The sequence below is a fragment of the Helianthus annuus genome, chromosome 7 (assembly GCF_002127325.2).
Source record: "Helianthus annuus cultivar XRQ/B chromosome 7, HanXRQr2.0-SUNRISE, whole genome shotgun sequence".
NCBI lineage: Eukaryota > Viridiplantae > Streptophyta > Magnoliopsida > Asterales > Asteraceae > Helianthus > Helianthus annuus.
In genome coordinates this window covers 93,739,626-93,766,151 of record NC_035439.2, presented here as the reverse complement: position 1 = coordinate 93,766,151, position 26,526 = coordinate 93,739,626, and the positions used below count along the sequence as shown (strand labels likewise).

General features: G+C 37.6%; 2 protein-coding genes and 1 long non-coding RNA gene across 3 annotated transcripts; 1 reads left to right on the top strand and 2 right to left on the bottom strand.

Annotated features, from left to right (window-relative positions):
* Positions 1-3,705: 3,705 nt before the first annotated feature.
* LOC110866264 lies at positions 3,706-6,110 on the top strand. Its single transcript, XR_002551280.2, has 4 exons — positions 3,706-3,837; positions 4,953-5,037; positions 5,719-5,793; positions 5,896-6,110. It is a non-coding gene; the product is annotated as an uncharacterized LOC110866264 (long non-coding RNA).
* A 1,231-nt stretch (positions 6,111-7,341) lies between these two features.
* On the bottom strand, positions 7,342-7,926 carry LOC110866578 (leucine-rich repeat extensin-like protein 3). Its single transcript, XM_022115721.1, has one exon. It carries the CDS (start codon positions 7,924-7,926, stop codon positions 7,342-7,344), a length of 585 nt encoding a protein of 194 aa, XP_021971413.1.
* A 16,738-nt stretch (positions 7,927-24,664) lies between these two features.
* Positions 24,665-25,324, bottom strand: LOC110866579 (leucine-rich repeat extensin-like protein 3). Its single transcript, XM_022115722.1, has one exon. It carries the CDS (start codon positions 25,322-25,324, stop codon positions 24,665-24,667), a length of 660 nt encoding a protein of 219 aa, XP_021971414.1.
* Between the last annotated feature and the right edge of the window lie 1,202 nt (positions 25,325-26,526).

Below are 26,526 nucleotides of genomic sequence, written 5' to 3'. Positions count from 1 at the left end.
ATTGTACGGGAGGAGTAGTCACATAGCTTGTATTTGTATGATGTTTTCGATACGTCAATTAATAACGAATGATGTCCCTCTTTTATAAGAGTCATTTTAAATGATGTTCAAGAATGTTAGAGCATTGTTGTGAAAGAAATTTTATGGTTCGTATTTCCGCTGCGTCTTTTTGGTTAAAACATGTACGGGTCTTACAAGTTGGTATCAAAGCCCTGGTTTGAGAGAATTAAGTATGAGGATGTAAGTACTTGAACTCAAACCCGTGTGCTCTTGTGACAAGGAATCCGTACAATCCAAGACTCGATCAAGACCCAAAGGTAGAAGATGAATGTAAGTATGTACTTATGTATTTATATAAAGAAGCTAACGGTATTGTATATGCAAGGTAAGCTTAAGTGTTTGAGAAGGATGATCTGAGGATGCGGTTTGAGACGAATACAAAAGCATGTATTAGACGTATGGACCCCCGGTACACAGTATTATTATATATGGGTACCGGTGTTTAAGTAAAAAAAGGGATGAATCATCTTGGGAAGGGTAAATATTAAACGAAAGACAATGATATTGTCTTGGTAAGATTTAAAAAAAATGTTGCACGAACTGAAACATACTTCTTCGGACATAAGGCGGTGATTACATGAAGGCATGAAACTAGTATGTGGATTGCGTGCCTGGCTAGTACGCAAGAAGCATATGACATTCGTGAGAGCGTGATAATCATCGAAGGTATGTCTAGTGGAATGGGGTAGTAGGTGGACGTGTTGGTGAAAGGAGTAGTAAGATTTTCAGGACATTGAGAGTACTATAAAAGAAAGAAAAGCGTGAATGAAAAGTTTGAACCCGTAGTTGATGTACGGGTCAAACTTGTAAGAATGAAAGGCATGAAAGAAAAGCATGAATGAAAAGTTTGACCCCGTAGTTGATGTACGGGTCAAACTTGTAAGAATGAACGACATGAAAGAAAAGCATGAATGAAAAGTTTGAACCCGTAGTTGATGTATGGGTCAAACTTGTAAGAATGAAAGGCATGAATGAAAAGTTTGAACCCGTAGTTGATGTACGGGTCAAACTTGTAAGAATGAAAGGCATGAAAGAAACGCATGAATGATAAGAATGAAGAATGTTTAAATCGTAAGTGAGTACGGATCAAACATGTAAGGATGAATGGTAAGAATGAAAAGGGTATGAGTCCGTAAGTAAGAACGGATCAAACAAGTATGAATGAAACGTTTGAATCCGCGAAATGGATTCAAAACATAAAAACAGTGAAAAGTATGAATGATACGTTTGAATCCGCGAGATGGATTAAAAAAAAAGATGAAATTAACCTACATAAGAATGTGTTGATAGTTTGAACATGATGGAGTCAAACGAGTCATATGAGTAGGTATAAAGTAAATGGCGATAGTATAACAAGAGAATGATCATAATTAGCATGCAAACATAAATTTAATCGAAAGAAAGAATATTAGAAATCAACTCATGAGAGTTGGGGCGAACAACAAGCTATGGCCCAGATGCATGGCTTAAGTATGGATGAGAAAGTAAGGTATTGCAAGAAATGCTAAAACAATGGGATAATATTTTTGTAAGCATGTTTGGTTTGGACGTAAGTCCAACACATACCCCAAAATATGTAAACAATAAGTAATAAATGGCAGTTTGACCTAGAAAAGGTCAAACTGCAAAAGTTGATAAATAATTATTTACAAATTTTGAAAGTATTATGCAAGGAAGGCAATGTGTAATGTAGGATACTCATTAGTAAGGAATTTGCGAAAGTACATAGGCGAATTAACATCAAATATAATGAAAAACCGAAGGGAAATGATATGTTGGAGAACGGTTAAGTATTGACCTGTTATGAACGAGTCGAATAAAGGAAAATAATATGTTAAAGAATGGTCATGTATTGACCCGTTGAGAAGGGGTCAAACGAACTAATATTTTAAAAGAATTTAGAAATGGTTAGCATGATAATAATCGACTCATGAGAGTCGAGATGAATAACGGGCTAAGACCCGGACGAAAGACTTAAGTTATTACATGAAGGAAAATTTTTCCAATGAAAGATAAAACAATGATATGTAAGTATGCCCGAACTGAAGAAAAGTACAAACGCGTACTTCAATAATTAATAAATAAGAAAATTTCAGTTTGACCTTGAAAAGTCAAACTACAAAAATTATGCAACTAGCAAATGAAATATAAGGTACGGTATAGCAAATGAACGGGGAATTCGTGAAAGAATCATGGGTGAGTAAACACCATGTAGAATGCAAATATGAAATGATATGTGCTAACCATTGATGTTACAGATGAGAATGGTAGAAAAACTTGAAGTGATGAATCTAGTATAGTTGGCGGAAGGATGCTCATGAGCGGAAGCTCATCATATGAAGAAAAGGTCAACCCAATTATGGAATGGACTTATGAATGGAATGGACTTATGAAGGAACGGGCCGATCCGGGTCGTGGATCGTCAACTTATGCAACAAAAATCGAGGTTAGTAAAATGTTTAACTTATGACTGATAGGTATGAATTGGTAGATTGAATATGACCTACGAAATGAATGATAGGATAGGTATGGTATGGTATGGTATGGAATGTTTAACTTATAACAATCAACATAAGAAGAAAATTATGTTATTAAAAAGGAAATCTTAAAAGTCTTGAGTGAAAGTTTCGGGTATTGGTTAAACACCCGTACGGTGAACATGCACGACACATTTACTTATGTAGAATAAGTAGTACATAAAGAGAGAGCAAATAGTAATGTGATATGAATGAGATGATTTGAGGCTAACATAACGGTCTGCATGGCATAAGTAACGATAGTAACCGTAGAATGATACTTTATCCTCGTATTAAGTACGAAAAAGTAAGTATGAAGAGGGTAGCCTTGTTATAGTAATAATAAGTCATTGAATGTTTATAGTATATGTATGATGATACGTTGATCCTTCATATGAATATGAAAGTAATTAGAGGGAAAGTTAGTAATGGAATATTGTGGTTCACTCAAGATTAACGAAAATGAAGTAATAACTACCTAGAGGTAAATTTAACCCCAAACAAATGTCAGTAATATGTGTATATACACGGTTTAAATTACCATGTGCCAACGAAAGTACTAGGAAGGAATGCTAATGATAGAATACCGAAGTAGACTCACAATAGGTACTTGTATGGCTACGCTAGAATGAAATATCATGTATGACACATGAGTGAAATGAAAATTAATCGATCCAGCATGATTGGTAAATGTATGAAAATATTATTTTTAATTGGAAGGCATGAACAAGATATATACTTATAGATGTGCGTGAATGCTACTTCTTAAATGAGTCACAAATATTTTTGTGCTGAATTGAGCATCATGAATAAATAGAATGAAAGAGTAAGAGTAGATTTGGTCTAGTAAGTAGGAGAGAGGTTTCGGGGACGAAACCTTCTTTAATGGGGTAGACTTGTAACACCCAAAAAATGCGTAATTTAATTATTTTACCTTAATGTTCCAAGTATGTAATGTCATGACCTTAGTTGACTAACTAAGTTAAAAAAATGTGAATGTTAGTATAGAAAGAATGAAAGATTTTGTGCATTAATAAATAACAACTACAACTTGAAGGGCTAAAGTTGCATATTTGAATGATAATTTATTTATAACAAATAAAACATAAAAACACACAATGTGTGTGTTCTGGAGTCGACCAGAAGAAAGGAAGAACAAGGAAAACCCTAGTTTTCATAAATCATCAAGATTAGGAGAATCAAAGCCAAAACATATGCATGAACCCTAATCTCTAACCATCTAAGCTTGTACTTCAAAGTGGTAAGTCAAATTTCATAAATTGATGAATTTTAGAAAGTGGGTTTCGACCCAATCATGAATCCAAGTAGAAATTCGTGTAATTGTGAGTTAGGATTTCACAATAGAATAAGAATTTTGTTTGAATTTGGCTAAATGAATGATTTGAAGCATATACCCATTTGATGTAAAAAGTATGATGAAAATGATGATCATGAAGGCAAAATTTGATGTAATATTGATGTATGTAGTTACATGTATTGAGTATTTGTTGAATGAATTAGATGTAGAATGAAAGACATGTTAGTTTAGTTGAATTTTTATGATCCATGACATGAACTAGTAGGAATAGGCATATGATACTTGTACTATGTGCTTAGTATGTTGTATGCACGCCAAGTGTTTGATGAAATGTCTAGGTGAAGTTAGAATGTGAGATTATTAGAAAAGATTTGATGAAACTAAATTTGTCCAGAAAGTTACAGCCGACTTTAATCGGCTGTAACCGGGTCAAATTATGTAAGAAACTAATGTTTATTGAGTTTGTGATGAACTTCCGGGAAAAACCTTTCAAACCCAACTGGAATTGCATTTTTTCGACGAGAAATGAACGTTTTATGAATTTTTCCGTATCAAAGGTTCAGGCTGAGTTTTCTGGCAGAATTTGCAGCCCATTACGAATGTCATAACTCAATTTAGGAATTGAGTTATGATCTCAAATTTTTACTGTAGGTAGCTTCAGGAGGTTACGAAATTCTCCAACTGGAAATATGTCAATCGGATAATCAAGGATTTTTAAATGAATTTTTCTGTGGGCTGCAGTCAGAAAGTGACGAATCTGATTGCTGCTTAGTAAATGATTTTTTATAAATTTTTGGTAGAGAGTTAGACTCTAAAAATTTAACACAATGATAAGCCTCCGAGGGGCACATCACATAAAAAGATCGTAATTTTTGCAAACTCGTAAGTACAGTAAACAGACGTCTGAAAACAGTCTAATTTCAGTGAATTGAGCTATGCATGCTAGTGAATGAATTGACTAATGAAAGTCAAATGTGGAATATGAATTTGATATGATCGTTAATATATACAATCATGTATACTAACAATAATGTGAATGCGATGACATGAAAGTATAGGGATCATGTCAAGATGGATGGATGCATGGAAGGCTAAAAGGGTAAAAAGGAAGCAATAAAACGGATACGAATGTGGGCGTCTAAGGTAAGTGATTTCTGGAATCACTTCATATTTAGTTACATGAATATACATATATTTGAATATTGGAGATCAAGGTGGAACGTACAAATAAATGAGAAATGCTAACGTAAGATTCGTTCAAATGGTTGGTATGATGTAAAACTGGTAAAACCTCATTATAGGGGTTAATGGGTCAAAACTTTTAATCGAAAGATTTTATGATGGTGAGTATAGGGATGTGGTAATGTTAAGAGAAGGTTTGGATAGAAGAAAAATCAACTAAGATATTAGTTAAATGCGTGTTGGGACGTATCGGGGCCGGTTTAATCGAAAAATATGTGAAACGGGTCAAAAGAAATTGCAAATGATGAAACCCATAGGTAAGAATGAATGGAGTGAGTATGAATGCAGGTTGTATGTATAAGACCTATACATATATATTTATGGATGTTCGTGTTTAAGATTTCGTAGTATGTTCATATGGGATATGAAAGGTATATGAGAGTTTGGATATGGATGTATGTATGTGTATAAAAATATGTATGTATGTATGTATGTGTGTATGTATATATATGAAGTGGGATTGAATGTATACGAAAGAATAGAACATGCGTGTATATATATATATATATATATACTTAGTTTTAATACGCTTGAAAGTTAACGTTACTAATCATGTGTATTGAGAATGAAATGAAAGTGCAGGTATGCTAATGTTGACCTTACGAAGATTTGACGCTGGAATGCAAGATTTTACTTAGGAAGTTAATTCAAGGATTAGTATGAATATAATGAATCCGATTTGGTCATCTAATTACATATGTTTAGATTCTGAATGATGTCACTAAATATTAATGATGTGCATGTATGTGGTGATTGCAGGTTGAAGGGTTTTAACATCAGTATGAAGTCTAAGAGGTTGAAGATCGAGTCAATGAGCGCGGATTGTACGGGAGGAGTAGTCAAATAGCTTGTATTTGTATGATGTTTTCGATACGTCAATTAATAACGAATGATGTCCCTCTTTTATAAGAGTCATTTTAAATGATGTTCAAGAATGTTAGAGCATTGTTGTGAAAGAAATTTTATGGTTCGTATTTCCCCTGCGTCTTTTTGGTTAAAACGTGTACGGGTCTTACATTCGTGCCTGGGATCTTTTTCAATCTGGACTCCCTTCATCTTCTTTTGTTTTTTACCTTTCAGTACCTCGCAAGTCCAAATATCGTGACCTTTTTTACTGCATACACTACATGTCCTTGTCCTCTTCCCTTTGCGGCTGATCATTTGTTCCTTCTTTGATTTAATCCTTTTATGCGAGCCACGACCTTTGTTTCTTATACCAGTTGGGACGCGGACAGTAGGAGGTGCATTAGTTACTGGTTGTTGATAACCAATCAACTTTGAAAACCAGTCAAACTTTGGATCAAGCGGCTTGGTTATACGACTCAGGTCCACTTTTTCTTTAATCTCCTTCATTTGATCCCTGACTAAAACGAGTTGATCAAGGTCAGTAATCAAATTGCTTACCAGATACTCACCTGTGTATATGATTTCGCGAGCAATCTGTTTAGCCTTGTATTGCTCATCCTTAGCATCGACCTTTACATCAAACGTGGAGTTTAATTCATTCGGAACCACATCTTTTGTCAATCTCTTCATAACATATTTGTTTAGTATTCCTTTAACTCCAAACATCTTGAAAAGAAAGCAGATGTGTTTACATAGCAACCCATACTGTTCAAAACGCAGACAGCTACATTGTGCAGTTACATCTTCTTCAAGTTTCTTGAAACACACCTACATAAACAAAAAACAAAATAAAAATTTAAAATCGCATGTGTATATGAACAAAATCGTATGGGTAAAAAAATGAGTTTAAAAACCCTTCTCCATGAGCCTTAAAGTCTTTCAACGATATCCTTAACTGGTCACCCTCGATTTTGGTGTCCATTGGCATACATTCGCTAATAGTTCTATATATCTATGTCTGCTGATCGAAGAATATAGACCCGGTGTATATCTTAGCAGCATCTGCTTCCAAATTAGTTTTGCTCCAATCATCAGGTTCAGTATATCTTGAAATATGATCATTCTTTTTATGATTGAACCTTTGGACATCCATTGAACCATCAAAATGATTCATAAACTCTACAAGAGTGAGTTGTGAATTAGCCACCTGGCAAAAAAAATGGTTTTCACTCTCTGATCTTGAAGTTGTTCTCATAAGTCCAGACATTGGCTCGTGCTAGTAAAAAGCCGGAATCCACATGGATCTCATCACAAACATATCATCAATCCATTTATTTTGTGTAAGACTGAACTCAATCATTACCAACTTCCACTGTCTCTTAAATACTTCTGGCTCAATCGAATCAGTCCATAATCCGATGGATATCCCGATGGGTTTTCAAAAGGGTTGTACCCAGAAGATCCTGGGTAAGTCGGGATCGGGTTGTCGAAACCCTTTGGTGGCGGTGGTGCATGTGAAACCGGTAGAGGATCGTTCTCCGGCACCACGTGCGAGGGTCCACCCATTTGGGGGTCCTCGAGGATAGGAGGGTAAGAACTTGAACCCTGAGGAGAACTGAATCGAGGTCCTACTCGCACAGAAATTCGAGCATTTCTCCTTCGCCTCGGAGGCTCGAGAGGTGGCTGAGGTGGCTGTTTAGGCGGCTCCTCAACAGGAAGTGGTGGAGGTGAAACTGCTTGAAGCTGGGGTTCAGCCAAAGGAGGTTGAGCTGGAGAGTTATGGTACGAAGGAGTAAAGTACCAATCATAAGTGGCCATCCTTTCTTGAAATGAATCGGGCCCACAGTACGGCGATCCCTGAAATGGGGAACCGCTTGAGATGCTAATTAGGTGGCCCCGTGTTCCGGTTTGCATTTCTGGGTCTGGGTCATCGTCCATCTCCATTTCCGGAGAAAAGTGATCCTTAGGTCCCAAAGGGTTATAGCCCAAAAAGTCGTTGACATAATCATTCGGATTAAACTGTTCCGGGGAGTAGGTAGAATCCGAATGATGGAAGGAATGAGAGTGCAACGAACGGTAAGATTGGTGAGATTCATGGGAGTGATGGGAGTGTTAAGAATGTTGCGAATGTTGGGGCTCGTCTGGAACAGGTGGCCCGAAAGATGGATGGAATGAAGGAGATGAGCTCAACGAGACAGAGTATCTCGCTGGTTCGAAAGAGTGACCCCACTGATTACGGGAGTCAGAACTGGAAAATGACGCAGACGGTGTGCGTCGATGTGAAGGTCCTGCTGCTGGTCCCCCTCGCATGGGACCCTTTCCTTTACCCCTAACTCTTGGCGGCATGATAGCTGATTATTCCTGTCAAAACAAGAAAACCAAAACAAAATAAAATATAAACAGCAAAGGAAAGTTAAGGGTAAATCCTAGGTCATTGGCCTAGACTCGGAAGTCTAAGGATTGTGCTTATTGTGTCATTGAGATTACACACAAAAGGTTAGTGTTTAATTCACTCAATGTTGGCTATGATACCAACCTGTCACACCCCGATATTTCCACGTATTACTGGTGGGCCCGGTGGGGAGTATCGTGACGTAGTTGATATCGTCATTGTCAAACAACACAATTTAATGCACAGCGGAAGGCTTGGTGAATAAACTATTACAAACCATAATGTCTGAGTATCCACGAAAGAATATACAGACTGGAATGTAATAAGATCCACATGCGGATCATAAGTAAAATACAAGAAAAACAAAATAATAGACTTCAGGTATCTATGGATTTGCAAGATCCTCTTAAGACACCTAATAGCTCCAGCCTATTACGAGAGGTATCTGTCAATCTGTCTTTAGAAAATACATCAATTTACACTGGTAAATACAATTAACTGACTCTTTTGAAAACATTTATGAAAATTGATTTAAGTTCACATGGCACAAATCATTTATAACTTGCGACAATTATTTAAAAATAATCTTGTATACAGATTTATATGTTTGTCATACAATTGGGGCCGGTTGGAAGCCGGTCATGATTAACCGACTCACCACTTATAGAACCCACAAAGGAGTTATCCCCAACATGTGGGTTTATATTTTAGCATTTGCATCTTTCAGGTGTATGCCTACACCCCGTGCATAGGTCGTGGCCATTTTCAAATGAAATGAGCCGAGGATATCCAGGACACGGTCGAATTAACACCCAATGTTCATGTTATCAAACAAAACAGATTAAAGCAGGTTATGCAGTTTATTAATCACAATCCGATTTAATGATTTCATACCCGACCAAGTGGTATTATTATAATACCATATCCCAAGCCCCTATAAGGGAACATAAGTTAAAAGTATTTACCTGAGCTAAAGTGAAAGATAACTCAGCAGTATAATCCTAAAGCTTTTTGATGGCACCTTCTACTGGAAGCTATTTAATCTGTATAGAAGGTTTACTAACCAATTAGGATGCTAACAAGGCCTTTAGTTAAGTCAAGGACTTAGACCGGCTAGCTAGAAAGAAACTTTACGGTTCTAAATGCTAGATTAAGTGGGGACCGGAATAGAATGTGGTTTAGATCCGACAAGCTTGGATACTTGTATAATATGGGTAAACTAATCACATTCTGGAAATTGAGGAATTAATGATAAGGTTAGACCCGTTTCGGCTATATTACGTAAACTAGTCACATAAACCGATCCGAACGCATAAATGCGTAACGGGAAACCAAATGAATTATATACAGATCCTAATGGTTATTATTCTTAAAATATGTTAATACATCAGTAGGATGTTAACATATATGCCCAAAAAGTAATTTAAACCAATTTAAGTTCCATAAGGGCATTTTGGTAATTTTAATGCTCATAAAAGAGTTTAATGATTAATCTGAGTTTCAAGTCTGATCTAATCAGTAAAAATATGTATTTTTATAAGTTATAAAAGTAGGGTATAGCATATATGTGAAATTTATCTTTTATAACCAAATTATGTACCGTAGGGGCATTTTGGTAATTTCACATAAGCTTTAAAGGTCAAAATTAGAATTCTGAGTTTAAAACTTTGGCTTAATGTTTAATTACATAAATTAACTTAAAACATCAGTAGGTAATAAGTTTTATGTGCCAAAAATAGTTTTACCTCATACTATGCGCTTAGAACGCGTAAAAGTCGGTTTTAAGCGATTTTCGGGTTAAAATAGGAAATCTGAGTTTTTGATCAGTTTATAAAGTTCAAAATACTTTATTTATCATATAAAATCAGTAGCAAAAAGTTTGGTATCAAAATGTTATGTAAAACTCATTTTATTCAAGAAAAGGGTATAATCGACATTTACCGAAACAAAGCTAGAACCCTATGTTATTCTCAGCTTAAAAATAAATAAAAATCTTCAAAAATCCCAAAATATTATTTTACATAAATGGGTAAAAAGTTTGGTATCGAAATTTGGGTTTAAATAGGCTATATGCTAATTATGTCATTTAATTAATAAAAAGCTTCTTAATTACGATATTGAGCATAACTCCTAATTCAGACCTCAAACTGATGTCAAATTTTTAGGGCAAGCCTAAATATCATTAGAAAAGGTTTTTGTCCACTCACATTGCTAAAAATCTCATTTGTGTGTCAAAAGGGCATTTATGGCATTTTTAAGCATATGAACGATCAAGTGCATATAATTCAAACCACTAAGCACCATGCAATATAACTCCAGAGGGTTATACTACTAAGTAATGTGGTCCTAACAGAAGCTTAAAACATGGGAGAAATAAGCTTGAACGGGTCAGAACTGAAAGTCATAGCAAGAGTCAAGCTTTTGCGACTTTCGGTTATAAAGTGACCTTAGACTGTTAATTGTCGAGTTAGGACTGATAAAACATATTCTAATGTTAATTACCAAGTCATTAGAATGTTAAAATATAATTTAGAACTTCTGTTTTATTAATTTAAATCATTTTCAAGTATTATGTCCAGTTTGATTTTTTGTCAAACTAGTTTGACCCGACAATTAACTAGTCAAACGAGATAATTAGGAGGTGCCCTTTTAAGGGTTAATCACCTACCTTAATATGGTTCTATAACCACTTTCTTTTTGATCAGTGGTTAGACCATATGTGATTAAAACGAAAGTCAAATCTAAATTACGACAAGTTTGACTTTTCGGTAATTAAGCTAATTAAAACGACTAAGCAAGTAATTAAACTCTTACTAATAGTCATTGCTGTCTTTTCTACACTTGGTAATCTTCTCCTACTGATGCAAGCTCCAGAAGTGAGTCCCTTTGTAGTTGTTGCAACTAATGTGCATAAGAACACAAGACTAGTGCCCTTTATATACTAAAATCCAAGCTCCTAGATCATTTGCAGCTGTTAAGGAACATACTAGGATCACTCCAGGTGTCCTAGTTGATTTATAATACCGTTTGAGAGCCCCTAGGATCGATAAAATTGAGGTTAAGTCGGTTTGGAGAAGATAACCCGCACCTGGCAGCTTGTTTCTGAGCTGGGGACTTCTACGGGGCCCGCGTAAGAGTCCTTTAAGGGCTACGCGGCCCGCCTGGAACCGGGAAACAGGTTAAACAAGTTTCTGACTTGGCAGCTTTAGTCCTTGATTGTTTAAAACCCATTTTAACTTCATTTTTGGCAATAAAGGCCCTTGTAGTTGGTTTGTAGAGGCCCAAGGATGTATAAACAAACTTCGTTAGGCTCGGATTCGTTAATTATCACTATAAATGCAAGTTTCGTCAAGTTGACACTTATAGCCCAAAGTCTTGAAAACTTGCTTAACAATCTCGAAACCATGTGAAATTTTTATCACTTATTCTTGAGAGTATATTTGAATATTACGAAGCCTCGGGTTTGTTAAAAGGTCACTCAGATGTCAGAATTAACATGTTGACACGTTTAACCCTTGTAGTTTTATAATCTTCCAATTATTTTTACAAACGGCTTCTTATATCCAATTGATTACTCGTTTAAGGATATATTCTTCACGTAAGGTCATTCAGAGGCTCAACTTTGGCATGTTGACACTTTTAGTCCCTACGCATACATATTTTCACTGTTTGTCAACTATAGTCCTTCAAACTCAATCTTTCACATATTTAGAGTTTAGGACACGTGTCTATACATAATTGGACACGTTTTTACGTGGTGTTACACTTTTTGACGTTGAATAAGCATCGTCAATAAACAATGGCTTATGTCCCTCTTTAGAGCAAACAAAATACTTAGTTTTGATTATACCACCACCGTGAACTTCACCACCTTTGCGGGAAGAAAAACCAACTAACTTAGCATATGTTTGGTAAAACACGTATGCTTGTTCGATAGAACTAAATTGCATTCCAACCACAGGTGTAGCTGATGCTTCAACCTCCAGAATATAAAGCCTTTCATCTATAGAATTAGATAAAAAGAAACAACAACATGTTTTATATATAATGAAAACTGCATGTGATTTATCGGACTCATAACATGCGATTTATTGAAAAATTCCAAACTTTTATCATATGAACATGCGAATTGTTGGACTCATAGCATGCGAAATTGACATTTTGATTGTATCTTTTACACATGCGATTTCTGATATCATAACATGCGAAATCAGCATTTAGGTTTAACTTCGCATGCGAATTGTTAAACACTTTGCATGTATATCAATTATCCTCTAATAACATTGAAAACCTTCCAATCACTTATAATCATACAAAAATCATTAAACGATTACACAAAACATCTGACATTGAACAATTTAAAGATCTGAATTAACAAACTTACTATTGGAACACTCATTTACACCACTTGTATTTGCATTTGCATTCGTAGAATTAGGATTTATAACTTCATCAATCGTAACTCTCTAATAAGCAGACAATTGAACGTGATCACCGACCGATCGAGCATCTTCAAACTCAACGTCTTTATTCCGTCAAGTACTGCTCTGTGGATCCATTGAAAACAACAACCGATTCAAACCCTAACGCACAAAAACGAAACTGCAGTGTATTGTTTTGAGAATTATGAAAATTTGAAACTGATACGAATCATAATTACCGGGATAGGGGTGTAACGAACTTCTCGCGATCTGATTATTGAATGAATAGACTAATTTGCCCTCAGCTAATTGAATGAATTGTCTGATTTAACCTTAGAAGAGGAAAATGAATCAGGGACACGTGTACAACCATGATATCACGTACGTAATGTAGGATTAGGCTATTCGTATTCTACACTTTCTCTCTCTCTCTCTCTCTCTCTATATATATATATATATATATATATTAGGCTCATCCTACATTTCATTAGGTTCATCCCCTTTGCCCCATCCTCACACCTATTGTACATGACGGAGTATCCTTTACGCTGTGTTCCTGGGTTTAATAAAGGAAAGAAAAGGGGAGAAAGAAAGTATAGGGAGGAAAGAAAGTTTATCTTTCCAATTTGGAAAGAAACAAAATTCTTTCATTCTCCAACATCTCCATCTCTTTCTCTCTTTCTTTCTCTCCATAAAAAAAACATGTGGAACACCATCACTCTTTTCTTTCCTTCCAAATCTCTTCTCTTCTCTTGAAGATTAACATGTTGACATGTTTAACCCTAGTAGTTTTATAATCTTCCGATTATTTTCACAAACGGCTTCTTATATCCAATTGATTACTCGTTTAAGGATATATTCTTCACGTAAGGTCATTTAGAGGCTCAAGTTTGGCACGTTGACACTTTTTGTCCCTACGCATACATATTTTCACTGTTTGTCAACTTTAGTCCTTCAAACTCAATCTTTCACATATTTAGAGTTTGGGACACGTGTCTATACATAATTGGACACGTTTTTACGTGGTGTTACATCCTCACCCCCTTAAAAGAAATCTCGACCCCGAGATTTATTGGAATAAGTGAGGGTACTTCTGTCGCATAGTGGACTCGACTTCCCACATAAATTCGGGACCTCTACGGGCATCCCATTTGACCTTTACTATAGGCACATGCTTCCTTCGGAGCTTTTTAACTTGTCGATCCTCGATCGATATAGGTCTTTCAACAAATTTCAAGCTTTCATTGATCTGTACGTCTTTATGAGACATAGCTAGCGATTCATCAGCTAGGCATTTCTTGAGATTACAGATGTGGAACACATTATGAATTCCACTCAGCTCCTCAGGCAAGTTTAGCTTATAAGCTACACTGCCGACACATTCGATAATCTCGAATGGTCCAATATACCTAGGGCTTAACTTGCCCTTCTTAACAAAACGCATCACACCTTTCCATGGTGATACTTTCAATAAGACTTTATCGCCAAATTCAAACTTTAGAGGTTTTCGCCTCTTACCTAGTTTCGTTCTAGACACGCGAAGCAATGGCTCAAAAGATAACGACACAAAACTCTTATCGGCACCAGAATCAAAAAGAACATATGCGGGTTGATTATTAACAAAGAACGTACCGTTAACCACTTCATTGTCCGCTTGCGCCTCTTGTGCATTCATGTTGAAGACTCGACCTCGAGCCTGAGCCTGAGCTGGATTCGCATTCACCAATCTTGGACATTGGTTACGGTAATGTGTCAGATCCCCACAGTTATAACAAGAACCTGGTGGGTAGTGAGGTCGTGCATCTTGACCTGGTTGTTGAGCAAGAGGCTGAGCAACTTGTTGAGCCGGGTTCTGAACTGCCCGATTCTGATTAGCAGGAATGCGGCATGAAGCAGCAAGATGACCAGGTCTTCCACAGTTGGTACATTGACGACACTGGAGGTGTGGCTGATGATGACCGTTACACCTGTTGCACAAAGGTGCATTGCCTAGATAAGGCTTCTTGGCAAGTGGTTGCGCAGGCTGATTTGGTGCAGCTTGAGCCTGTGCAGTAACGGTGTAGTTTTGGGAAGCCTTTCGCTTCCTAGAACCCTTCGAGGAACCAAAATCCTTACCCTTCTTGTTTTTACCTTTCTTTCTATCCTCTTTGTCAGACGCCTGCTTCTTACCTTTCTCGCCCTTTCTGTGCAACTTACCCTTCCGAATCTGCGACTCAGTCAATGTCGCTGCTAACTCGATCGCCTGACGGACTGTGGTAGGGTTACTACCAGTAACGATGTCTTGCACTGAGTCAGGTAGACCATCGATGTACCTTTTGATAGCCTTATCGAGTGGGGTAACCATTGTTGGGCACAACAAACTCAACTCCTCATATCTATCAGTATATGCCCGGTGCTCGCCACTATACTGCTTCAAGTCATCAAACTCCCTTTCCAAGGCTCGCAGTTCATGACGAGGACAAAACTCCCTCATCATAAGAGTCCTAAGTTCAGCCCATGTTTGTGCTAGAGCAACTTCCGCACCACGGTCTCTCATAACCCCGTTCCACCATGTTAGCGCCCTCTTCTGGAACACACTGGAAGCAAACTCGACTTTGCGATTATCAGGACACTGAACGTGACGGAAAGTATTCTCAATGCTCTCGAACCATTGAAGAAGCCCAGTTGCTCCCTCAGAACCACTAAACTTGAGCGGTTTAGCCGAGTTAAAACTTTTGAAATTGCATGGAGCATTGTTGTTGTTGTTAGCTTGGTTCCATTGAGCAATAAGATTTGGGAACGCAGCAGCCATCTGTTGCGCGATGATTTCCGCCAGTTCGGCATTTGGTAGCGGATTTTCACGTCGAGGAGGCATTCTATAAAGAGGAAACATGAGAGGAGACGAGTGAGAAGGTTAGATGAAAAGAATGAGATGAAACAGAAATCGACAAAAGCAAAGATGGTGGTCATTCGTCCGTATCACAAAGCGAACAAACGACGCACAGTGACTAATCAAAGTAAATGGGTCAAAATAATGCATCGCGAAGACATGCTCGCCTATAAGTGAACACTCACCCCAAGAGTTCCCAGGTAAGAGTGACTGGTCCGATTATGTGGATTTGTACAAACACTCTAGCCTTAGACAGAAAACCCAGGGTACAGGCATTCACCCTTCCAGTTTGCACGTGTTCACACTATTTAGAACCCAGAACTTTGACGAGATTTTGAAAACTTGGAAGGTTTTAAGAGATGGATGATTCATTTTGGCTTTGTGCCTTCCATTATGTTTTGTTTTTGGTAATCACCTAAGGATAGGTGAAGTGCATGTTTTAAAATCTAAACACAAGACAACTTGTGTTGGGGTCCTAGAAAGGTTATAGTCTAGGTCAGAGGATTACTAATAACCTAATTCCATATAACCATTGGCTCTGATACCAACTCTTCTGTCACACCCCGACCACGTAAAACAACAAATCGTGGCGGAAACGTCGGGGAGTGTTGTAACAGAATTATTGTTCCACAACCATGGTAATTAAAAGATATGTTTTATTCATCAAGCGAAGAGTTACATAGTCTTAAATTAACTGAAACAAAGAGTTCATCACATAATTAAACTAGTTCCATCTTTATTTTAAGTCTCTAAGGCATAGGTCCGCCCTAGTGTGTCGCGAACATCCTAAGCAACAGCTCCTGAAAACACATGTGAAAATAGGTACGTCAGCATAAAAATGCCTGTGAGATACATAGGTTTTGTGAAAATAGGATTCATGACTTAAGTTTAAGAAAATGTTTAATAAAATTTGTCATGAACCTTGTAAATTGTTCTGTTTCGTAAATCATTTGAAAAGCGATAAGATCAGAAGATGTGTATAAATGAGAGAATAATATATGGTTAAATGAATAACCGAGTAATATGAGTTTGTATAAAATAGACCATTTAGTAAACCAAAGTCTTGAAAAATATGTTGTTGTGTAAAATGTATGAGTCCAAATGTAGTCAAGTAATGTGTAACAAATGTTATGTATGGTAAGTAAAGTGTAGTCACATAAACCAAATGTAAAAATGTACAAAACAAAGTATTTTGAATATATCAAAGAGTTATGTTTTGCAAAGTAAATGCATGTTTTATTGATACAAACATTTATGTGGTAAGTTAACGCATACATTCAAGCCTTGAGACAGACGGATAACCCTAAGTCAAGGTTATCAAAAGAAATGTTTTCGGATTCGGTCATTCCTTACACCCAAACAAACCTAGGATGTCAGGAACGGGATTTGTCAAGTCCTATGGTACCATTACTTACTACCGGGCGGCGTAGCTAATGTTAACGAACGTATTTAAGTCCCGTTTGTACAAACCAAATGTTATACCAAATGTAAGCATGTTATACGAAAACAATGTACTAAGTATGCTAAGTTAACATACAAAGCAGAAAAGTCATGTAAATGAATGTGCTAGCATGCTCAGTCAACATAATGGCAGAAATGTAAGGTAAACAATGTACTAAGTATGCCAAGTAAACATACATAGCAAAACAATGTAATGTAAATCATGTACTATAAGTGTACTAATGAACATAGCAAGTATATGACATGAAAACAGGAAAGCATGAAAATACAAGTAGGCACATGTGTTTCGCCCCAAAATGTTTGAAAATAGTAAAAGAGGGGTCTATGTACTCACTGTAGTGCGTCTTGAATCGAACCTCAAACTCTGTCCGCTACACGACAACCTACAACGTACTAATGTCTATTAGATGAGCGGGCCGTGCCTTGGCTTAGAGTTTAGTATTTTGGGTCACGTTACTTATATTGTTCCGTGTGATAATTATTTGTTAAAATAGTTAATATTTTAACTTAATTATATGTCATGATGAGATATTTGTTCGTTCAATGTTCTAGTAAACTCTTGTCTAGAAAATATTTACTATGTGTTGGATTTTCGGAAAATTTTGTCATGGTCTCCTTTGTAAATGGAGATGTCCATGCTTAATAGCATATCATTTTCTTTTACATATATCCCGTAGATCGTTCTCAAATAACCAAACCGACATTTAGACATACAAAGCATTACTTACTTTATTTCAGCTTCATTACCCAAAACTGGACTGTTTTCGAGGATTTTTATAAAATAGTTAACCTTTTCCAAAATTTCTCAAATTTTTACAGAATCTCATATATGATCCAAATTTTATTGTGTAAAAATATCGGGGTCCAGTTCGTTACCAATATTTTATAGAAATTCATTTACCCGACTGCAATCAGATTTGCTACTTTCTGATCGCAGTTTACGGAATAATTCACTAAAAATTATTTGTAAGTCCGATCGACGAAATTCTAGTTGGAAGATCATCGTGACAACGGTGACCATCTACTGTAAAAATTCCATGAGTTGATTCTACTCAGGTTTTAAGTTATGACTCCGAACACAACACACTTTTTCTGCAGTAAAAACACAGCTTGAGCTGCTGTTCAAAAACAGTCCCTTAAAAATAGTAAACGGTCTCGAAAAGTTACGATTCCAGTGCCATTTGTTTGGTTATTCCAGAATGCATATTTTAGGCTTCAGAAAATCAGTTTTTCGATTTAAAACGGTCCAGTTACAGCCTGTTGAAGTTGGCTGGAAATTCAAATCAGCTTGCTGTTTGCAACGTAAAAGTTACTAAAAACGCATCAACAAATATCCTAAACATGGCTTATCGATGATTTAATGTTCAAACTTCAATCATGCTTTAACCAACCCTAAACCAACCAGATTTCAACTTCATACAAACTTTTTATGTAGGGTTTTTATGCAGAATTTCATGTTCATCTTTTTAGTGTTCATTTTCTTGTGTTACTTGATTATCATCATAACAACGAACAAGATGAAACAATGGTGTGAAGGGAGTTACTACTAGCACAAAGCTAGGGTAGAAATTCTAGTGCGAAGATGATGGAAAGCTTGAATCACTAGAGAACACCTTAGGATCACCTTTGAATCTTCACACCACTTGAAGGTTGCTAGAAATAGGACTTGAAGGTGATGAACAAAGCTTTGAAGGTTTGAAGGAGATGAAGTTAGAGAGAGAGAGGGATGGGGACGGTTGGGAGAGGGAGGAGAGAGAGAGGATGGAGTGTTGTGGTAAGTGTTGTGATCTTGGTGAGATTTTATAAGAGATTTTGGAAGAGACATGCATGAACACTTGGCCAATGAGAAATAGAGGGAATATTTTCATAATCTTGCCAAAATATTTAGTGGGCCAACATAATGATGACCGAAATTTAAAGGGGGGAGGGTGTCCATGTGCAACTTTTTATATAAATATGCTATATGTAGGCTAAAACGGGTGTTTAACTGGATATCGGGTATTTTATCTAGCGTTTAAACCCCGGTTCATGGCGTTCTAAATTATTTTTATTATTCTACAAAAATAAACCTGCCAAAATATTGCTGGAATAAATTTCAGTTGCCAAGACTGGCTGCGTTGTCAGCGTTTTGCAGTAGAAGCACTGTGTCGCGCAGAAACACGCGGCACGCGCTTAAACTTGAAAAATTAGCGTTTTTAGGCGTTTTAATTTATTTTTCAACACGGACCTGATTAAAATAAAATTTTTAATCATAACAGAATATTTTTGGGATTTAAATATTATCCGGGCGGTCACCAACGTTAGTTTCGCAGTTTTGTCGTAAATAGTCCTTTAGTTCAAATAAACATGTTTTTGCCATACCGAATCCTTCGAAACTTATTTCTAAGTTATGTAAAGGATATTTATGGTATGTTTGGCTTACGTCACAGTTGCGGAATATACGTTGCGTTAAACTGATTGCGTTTATGCACCAGTTTTTGCGTATAACCCTCCAGAAAGCTTGAAATCGGAATCGAATCAAATTGTAAAGTCATCAAACATAAATACACACATAATAACATCAAAGCACATTGTTTTATTGATAATCAACATTGTTTTACATTATACAATGCTTACAGAACACAGTTGTCACAATAGACACCGGTACGCCATGAAGAGATACAATCTTATCTACGTACAACTAGGCTAATTTGTCGGAGCTATGAGTCTCCTTGATGGGTAAGAAATGTGCTGACTTAGACAGTCTATCGACTATCACCCATATGGTATCATTTCCATGCCTTGTTTTAGGTAACTTGGTTATAAAATCCATAATTACCATTTCCCACTTCTAGGTGGGAAGTTCTGGCTGTTGTAGCAGACCTGATGGCTTTTGATGTTCAGCTTTAATCGCACAGGTCAGGCACTTAGCTACATGTGTGGCAATAGACTTCTTCAAACCTATCCACCAATAACTAACCTTCAAATCCTGATACATCTTGTCACCTCCAGGGTGAACTGAATATTTGGAGTTGTGTGCTTCTTGGAGAATTACATCTCGAAGCCCTCCCTGAATAGGAACCTAAATTCTTCCATTCAGTCTAAGGATTCCATCCTTACCAGGTGCTAACTGTTCCACAGTTACACCTAACTTTTCATTTGGAAGGTTAACTTCCAAAACAACATCTTTCTGTGCAGCTAATAGCCTTTCATTCAGACTATTCTTTAGCTCAATGCTCTTGGCATTGACCCTGATTGGTTTAACTCTTTCCTTTCAGCTTAGAGCATCAGCGACCACGTTCGCTTTACCTGGATGGTAGCGTATCTCGCAATCATAGTCATTTAGAGTCTCTATCCAACGACGCTGTCTCATATTGAGCTCTTTTTTATTGAATAAGTGTTGGAGACTTTTGTGATCCGAATAGATTACATATTTAGTTCCATATAAATAATGTCTCCACAACTTTAATGTGAATACAACGGCACCCAATTCTAAATCGTGGGTGGTGTAATTCTTTTCATGCACTTTTAACTGTCGTGAGAGCATTCACATCCAAAGAACTAAATTGTGAGTGTGGGGTTTTTAAAATATAAAGAGTATAAAAAATGGTTGTGAGTGGAGGAGAGAGAAAATGTTACTGTTCATCTGTATATTTGGGGGGACACTGTTCACCCACTATAATTTTTTAATATATATTGAAAGTGGTTGTGAGTGAATGAGAGAGAAAAATGTAATGATAAAGGTATAAAAATATTATTTAATTGAAAAGGAGAGAGAAAAAGTATTTGTTTTTAGTGGAAATATATTGATATAAGAGTTGTTTTTTAGTGGAATGTATGTATAATTTTAGGGGGCTGGATGTGAATGCTCTGATGCATAAGCAATCACCTTGCCACGCTGCGTAAGTACACATCCCATGCCGGTGTGTGAAGCATCACAATATACGACAAACTCTTCAATTCCTTCGGGTAAGGTCAATACCCGAGCATTGCTCAATCTTTTCTTAAGAATCTCAAAGGATTCTTGTTGCTTTGGACCCCAATCAAACTTCACATTCTTGCAGGTCAAAGAAGTTAATGGTGCAGCTATCCTTGAGAAGTTCTCAATAAATCTTCTATAATATCCAGCCAAACCCAGAAAGCTGCGAATTTCTGTTGGCGTCTTCGGTGCTTCCCAATTCATAATGGCTTCTATCTTGGCGGGATCAACTTGGATACCACATTCACTAACAACATGTCCAAGGAATTGGACTTCACGAAGCCAGAACTCGCACTTGGAGAATTTAGCATATAACTTCTCCTGTCGAAGCAATCCTAGGATACATTGAAGGTGCTTCTCGTGATCAACTTGGCTACAAGAATAGATAAGTATGTCGTCTACAAAGACAATGACAAACTTATCTAAGTATGGCTTGCAGACTCTTTTCATGAGATCCATGAATGTTGCTGGTGCATTAGTGAGCCCAAAAGGCATCAGTAAGAACTCGAAATGTCCATGCCTCGTCCTGAATGCTGTCTTAGGCACATCTTCAGTTCTTACCTTAAGTTGATGATACCCAGATCTTAAATCAATCTTCGAGAAATAGCTCGCCCCTTGAAGTTGATCGAATAAATCATCGATCCTGGGCAAAGGATAACGATTCTTGATCGTTACCTTATTCAATTCACGGTATTCAATGCATAAGCGCATTGATCCGTCCTTCTTTTTCACAAACAGTATTGCAGCTCCCCAAGGCGAAGAACTGGGTTGAATAAAACCTTTTTCTAACAAGTCGTCTAGTTGAGTCCTGAGCTCTTTCATTTTCGTAGTGTGCTAGACGATAAGGAGCTCGTGCAATAGGTGCAGATCCTGGTAGAATGTCTATCCTGAACTCTACTTGCCTCTCTGGAGGTAATCCAGGTAACTCGTCAGGGAAAACATCAGGATACTCAGAAATGATCGGAATATCTTCAATCTTAGGCTTCGGATCATTCACAGTCACTTGTGCCATGTAAATGACACATACACTCTTCAAACACTGCGACACCTTGAGAATAGACACATTGCTAGGCAATCCATATTGTGTATCTCCCTGAATAGTGACTGATTCGCCAGAAGGGGTTTTGATAATAACTAGCTTTTTATCACAGGCAATTTGGGCTTAGTTATGCGACAACCAATCCATGCCTAAAACTATATCAAACCCAACCAATTTCATTGGCAAGAGGGATAGCGGGATAGAATGATTCTTAATGGATATAGAACATCCATCAAGAAGAGTGGAAGTTGTTTCTAAGGTACCATCGGCAAGCTCTACCTCATATTTTATGTCTAAAGTCTTAATAGGCAAATTCAATATCTTACAGAACTTATGGTCTACAAAAGACTTATTAGTACCGGAATCAAATAAGACTCTAGCATAGTTATTATTGATGAGGAAGGTACCTGTTATGACGTTCTTGTCGTTCACCGCTTCCCTCGTGTTCATCTGAAAAACTCTTGCATTGTTTTTCTTCGCCTCCTTGGGCTTCTTAGCATTCTTGGGGCAATTGGTTTTGATGTGCCCCTTTTCATTGCAACCATAGCAGGTTGCATCCTTGATATTTCGGTACTCAACAGACTTGTGCCCTTTCTTTTTGCAGATCCCACATGGTTTGGCCTGTGGGTCTTGGTTGCACTTTCCAAAGTGCCTTTTGTGACATATCTTGCACCTGGGCCTATCATTTGCATGCCCCTTTTTGGAACCAGAGTTCCCTTTGCTCTTTTTGTTTGACTGGGGAGACTTGTCTTCCTCTCTTTTCCTCTTCCCTTCATAGGTAACCTTCTTTGCCCTACTCCTCACAACATCCAGAGTGAGGGACAAAGATAGATCCACTGCAGATCTATAAGTGGCTGGCTTAGAGGCCTTAACATTCCCTTTTACTTCAGGGGCCAAGCCACCGATGAAACGCCCAATGCGTTTGGGTTCAGGAGTGACTAAATATGGTACAAGACTTGGCATTGAGTTGAAGCTAGTCACATAGGATCTACAATCCAGATCCTTCATCACTAAGGTGAGGAAATCAGTCTCTATCTGCTCGACTTCGTGCTGAGGACAATAGGTGTCCTTAACCAAATCAACAAACTTGTTCCATGAAAGATTGTACAAAGGAATCTTCCCAATGGCTTGCACTAATGCTTTCCACCAAGTGAGGGCATCGCCCTTGAAGGATTGTGACACAAACTTCACTATATCCTCTTTAGCACATCCGCCGATATCTATCACAGTCTCCATTTCATCCAACCATTTCATGCAATCGATTGCTCCCTTTTCTCCTGTAAAATCCCTCGGTTTACAGGAGACGAAATATTTATAGGTACAACCCTTGGTGTACCTGGGAGTCGGCTCGAGGACAATCTGCCTCTTTGGCTCACTTCCCTGATTAGATGAGTGCTGAGACTCACTTTTCTTATGAGTATAAGATTGAGAATGGGATTTTGAATGACTTTTGGACCGAACATTACTCGGCTCCTTGAATATCTTATCCACTGCTTGAGCAACTGCGGTGTCAATCATTGCTTGCAGTTCAGCATGTGTAATATTTACTCTTGCTTCATTATTGTTTTCTCCACGAGGGTGGCTATTTGCCTCGTCAGATCCAGCCATTTTCGAGTACTAGATCAAACAATAATGATATTTAAGTTATACAGTGATTCATCGCATTGATGATCAGATGGTCATGGTATTATTAAACCATATAGACCATTTTAAATAAATTAATCAAATCATAATTTGCCTAGGCTACAACAAAACCATAATAAGCAATTTATAGGATATAATCCTTTATATTTATTAGACAGAGGATATAAATCACATTTGTCAATGTCATGGAAGACATTTTTATTTAGCACAAGGCTCGTCTCGAAGGACATTTAGATGGCACAAAAGGCCTTGTCACTAGGAGGATTAAAATATAACCAACGATCTCTTGGATCATTGATCTTTTAAGGGTTGAACATAGTTCATCGCCTTTTTGACAAGAAGTTTATAAATAAAACTATCATTGTCATTATTACACCTTTGCTTATAAGCATACATCTCTAATGGATATTTTGGTGTATACATCATATTGATGTTTATTTGCCGTGACCCGCATTGATCATATAGGCTATATATAAGTGACTTGGAAAAACCCAAGTACATTTGGAAGCTTATGTGGTTTCTCGTACCGCACAGCTAGGAATGTTAACATGTTTTCAGATGTTAACGGAGATTTCTTGTCTTAAAAAGGTTGTACCATCATAGCCAATTAATATTTTGGCTAGGTTATACCTCTAAGAATTTCTTTAGCAGATCAACTAAAACTGAAATGATATAACATAATGATGTAATAAAATACATATTTAAAAATCAAAGATGAACTTCATTAAACCATAAAACTAATACAAACATGCCCTAAACGGGACTTGCAACAACACAATGCCCACGCAGGGGCTACTGAAATAGGAAATAAGTCCACGCAGGGACTTGATACAGAAAATAAAATAATGTCCTCGCAGGGACTTGATTAAAAGACAATACAAGAGAATTAAACAACTTCCTACTTCTTCTTGCCTTTAATAAGGCTTGCAAGGCCCTTGAGGAAGGTATTATGCTTCTTTTTTGTTTCACTTGCTTCTTGCTCAACCCTGTCTAGCCTTTGCAGTATTTCTTCAGTTTGCACCTGTAGGGGAGGAGGAGGCTGCTGATAAGGCAGGTATTGATAACCATGCACCGGGTATCCAGTTGGATAAACTGGAGGGTAAGAAGAAGGGTAAAGACGATGGTATTGTGCAGCTGTAAGGTACGGATCCTGAGTTCCATAATCCGATGGATATCCCGATGGGTTTTCAAAAGGGTTGTACCCAGAAGATCCTGGGTAAGTCGGGATCGGGTTGTCGAAACCCATTGGTGGCGGTGGTGCATGTGAAACAGGCGGAGGATCGTTCTCTAGCACCGCGTGCGAGGGTCCACCCATTTGGGGGTCCTCGAGGATAGGAGGGTAAGAACTTGAACCCTGAGGAGAACTGAATCGAGGTCCTACTCGCACAGAAATTCGAGCATTTCTCCTTCGCCTCGGAGGCACGGGAGGTGGCTGTTGAGGCGGCTCCTCAACAGGAAGTGGTGGAGGTGAAACTGCTTGAAGCTGGGGTTCAACCAAAGGAGGTTGAGCTGGAGAGTTATGGTACGAAGGAGTAAAGTACCAATCATAAGTGGCCATCCTTTCTTGAAATGAATCGGGCCCACGGTACGGCGATCCCTGAAATGGGGAACCGCTTGTATTCCCTTTATTTATTTCCTAACACTTTGAATTTTAGCGTCAGCAGAACACTTCTGTTGCTGAATCAGTGGCTTAGCTCTGATACCACCTTCTGTCACAACCCCCGACCCCTATCCCGGGAGCGGGCGGCCGTGATCCAGTTTCGGTGGTATCCTGTTATTGTCTAATTTGGCAGCGGAATTTTTCATCAGGACCGTAGTTAGGAAATATTTTATCAGAGTAAAATACCACATTTCCATATCATTTAAACACATGGGTAAAACCCAAGTTTTTAATACACACATTCTCGTAGGGATATACCCTATTTTATTGAATAAAAACATCTATTTTATTCTTAGGTAACTTTATTGCCACTTTTCCAAGCCTTCAGTGCTGTCCAGCTGGCTTCTATTTAGCTTTCACATTTTGTTACCTGAAACGCGTTTTAAAAATATTTTGTCAGTGGGAAATACTGGTGAGTGAATCCCAGTTTAATAAAGTTCTAAAAATCATTTTACAGTATTGAGGGCGATCTCGCAATTACATTTGTTTCCAAGTTATAACAATTGACATCCATGGTACTGTCATACTCAACTTGTGGAAATGTTACTCCTTGACCAGGTGGTAACAAATTTTGTATACAAAACCCCAACATACTCATGATAATTGTATTCTTACAAATACTCAATAACTGCTTAGTATATATTTAATTAAGTGAGGTTTTGTAAAAACAGTTAACAAAAAGAGGATTACTCACATTGCTGTCTTAGATTATCCGTAAGGGTTTCCTGATGACAATCTATAAATTACACAAATGCACGCGTATTAGTATAATAACCCAATTTAACATTAGTAATACCCTCCCCGAGACGGCATTCCAACGACTACGTCGGGCAGAACCACGACAGCCGTTACGGAACCCTAGATCAATCGGGCAGAGTATCTCATACGTCTCCAGGGGTTATGATACTTACATCGTAGCAGAACCTCGCTATTTAGGGGGTATAATACCCGAGTATAATGCCTACTATCAGAAATTTGAGATTTGAGAATGAAAATGAACGAGTAGACTGAAGATCCGAGGCCTCCTTTATATAGGGCCTGATCTTGACCTTGTCGCGGCCCGCGTAAAACAAGACCAGGGCTTACGCGGCCCGCGTAGT

Coding starts and splice junctions, on each gene's coding strand:
- LOC110866578 (XM_022115721.1), bottom strand. CDS start 7,926: ATGGAGATGGACGATGACCCAGACCCAGAAATGCAAACCGGAACACGG.
- LOC110866579 (XM_022115722.1), bottom strand. CDS start 25,324: ATGGCCACTTATGATTGGTACTTTACTCCTTCGTACCATAACTCTCCA.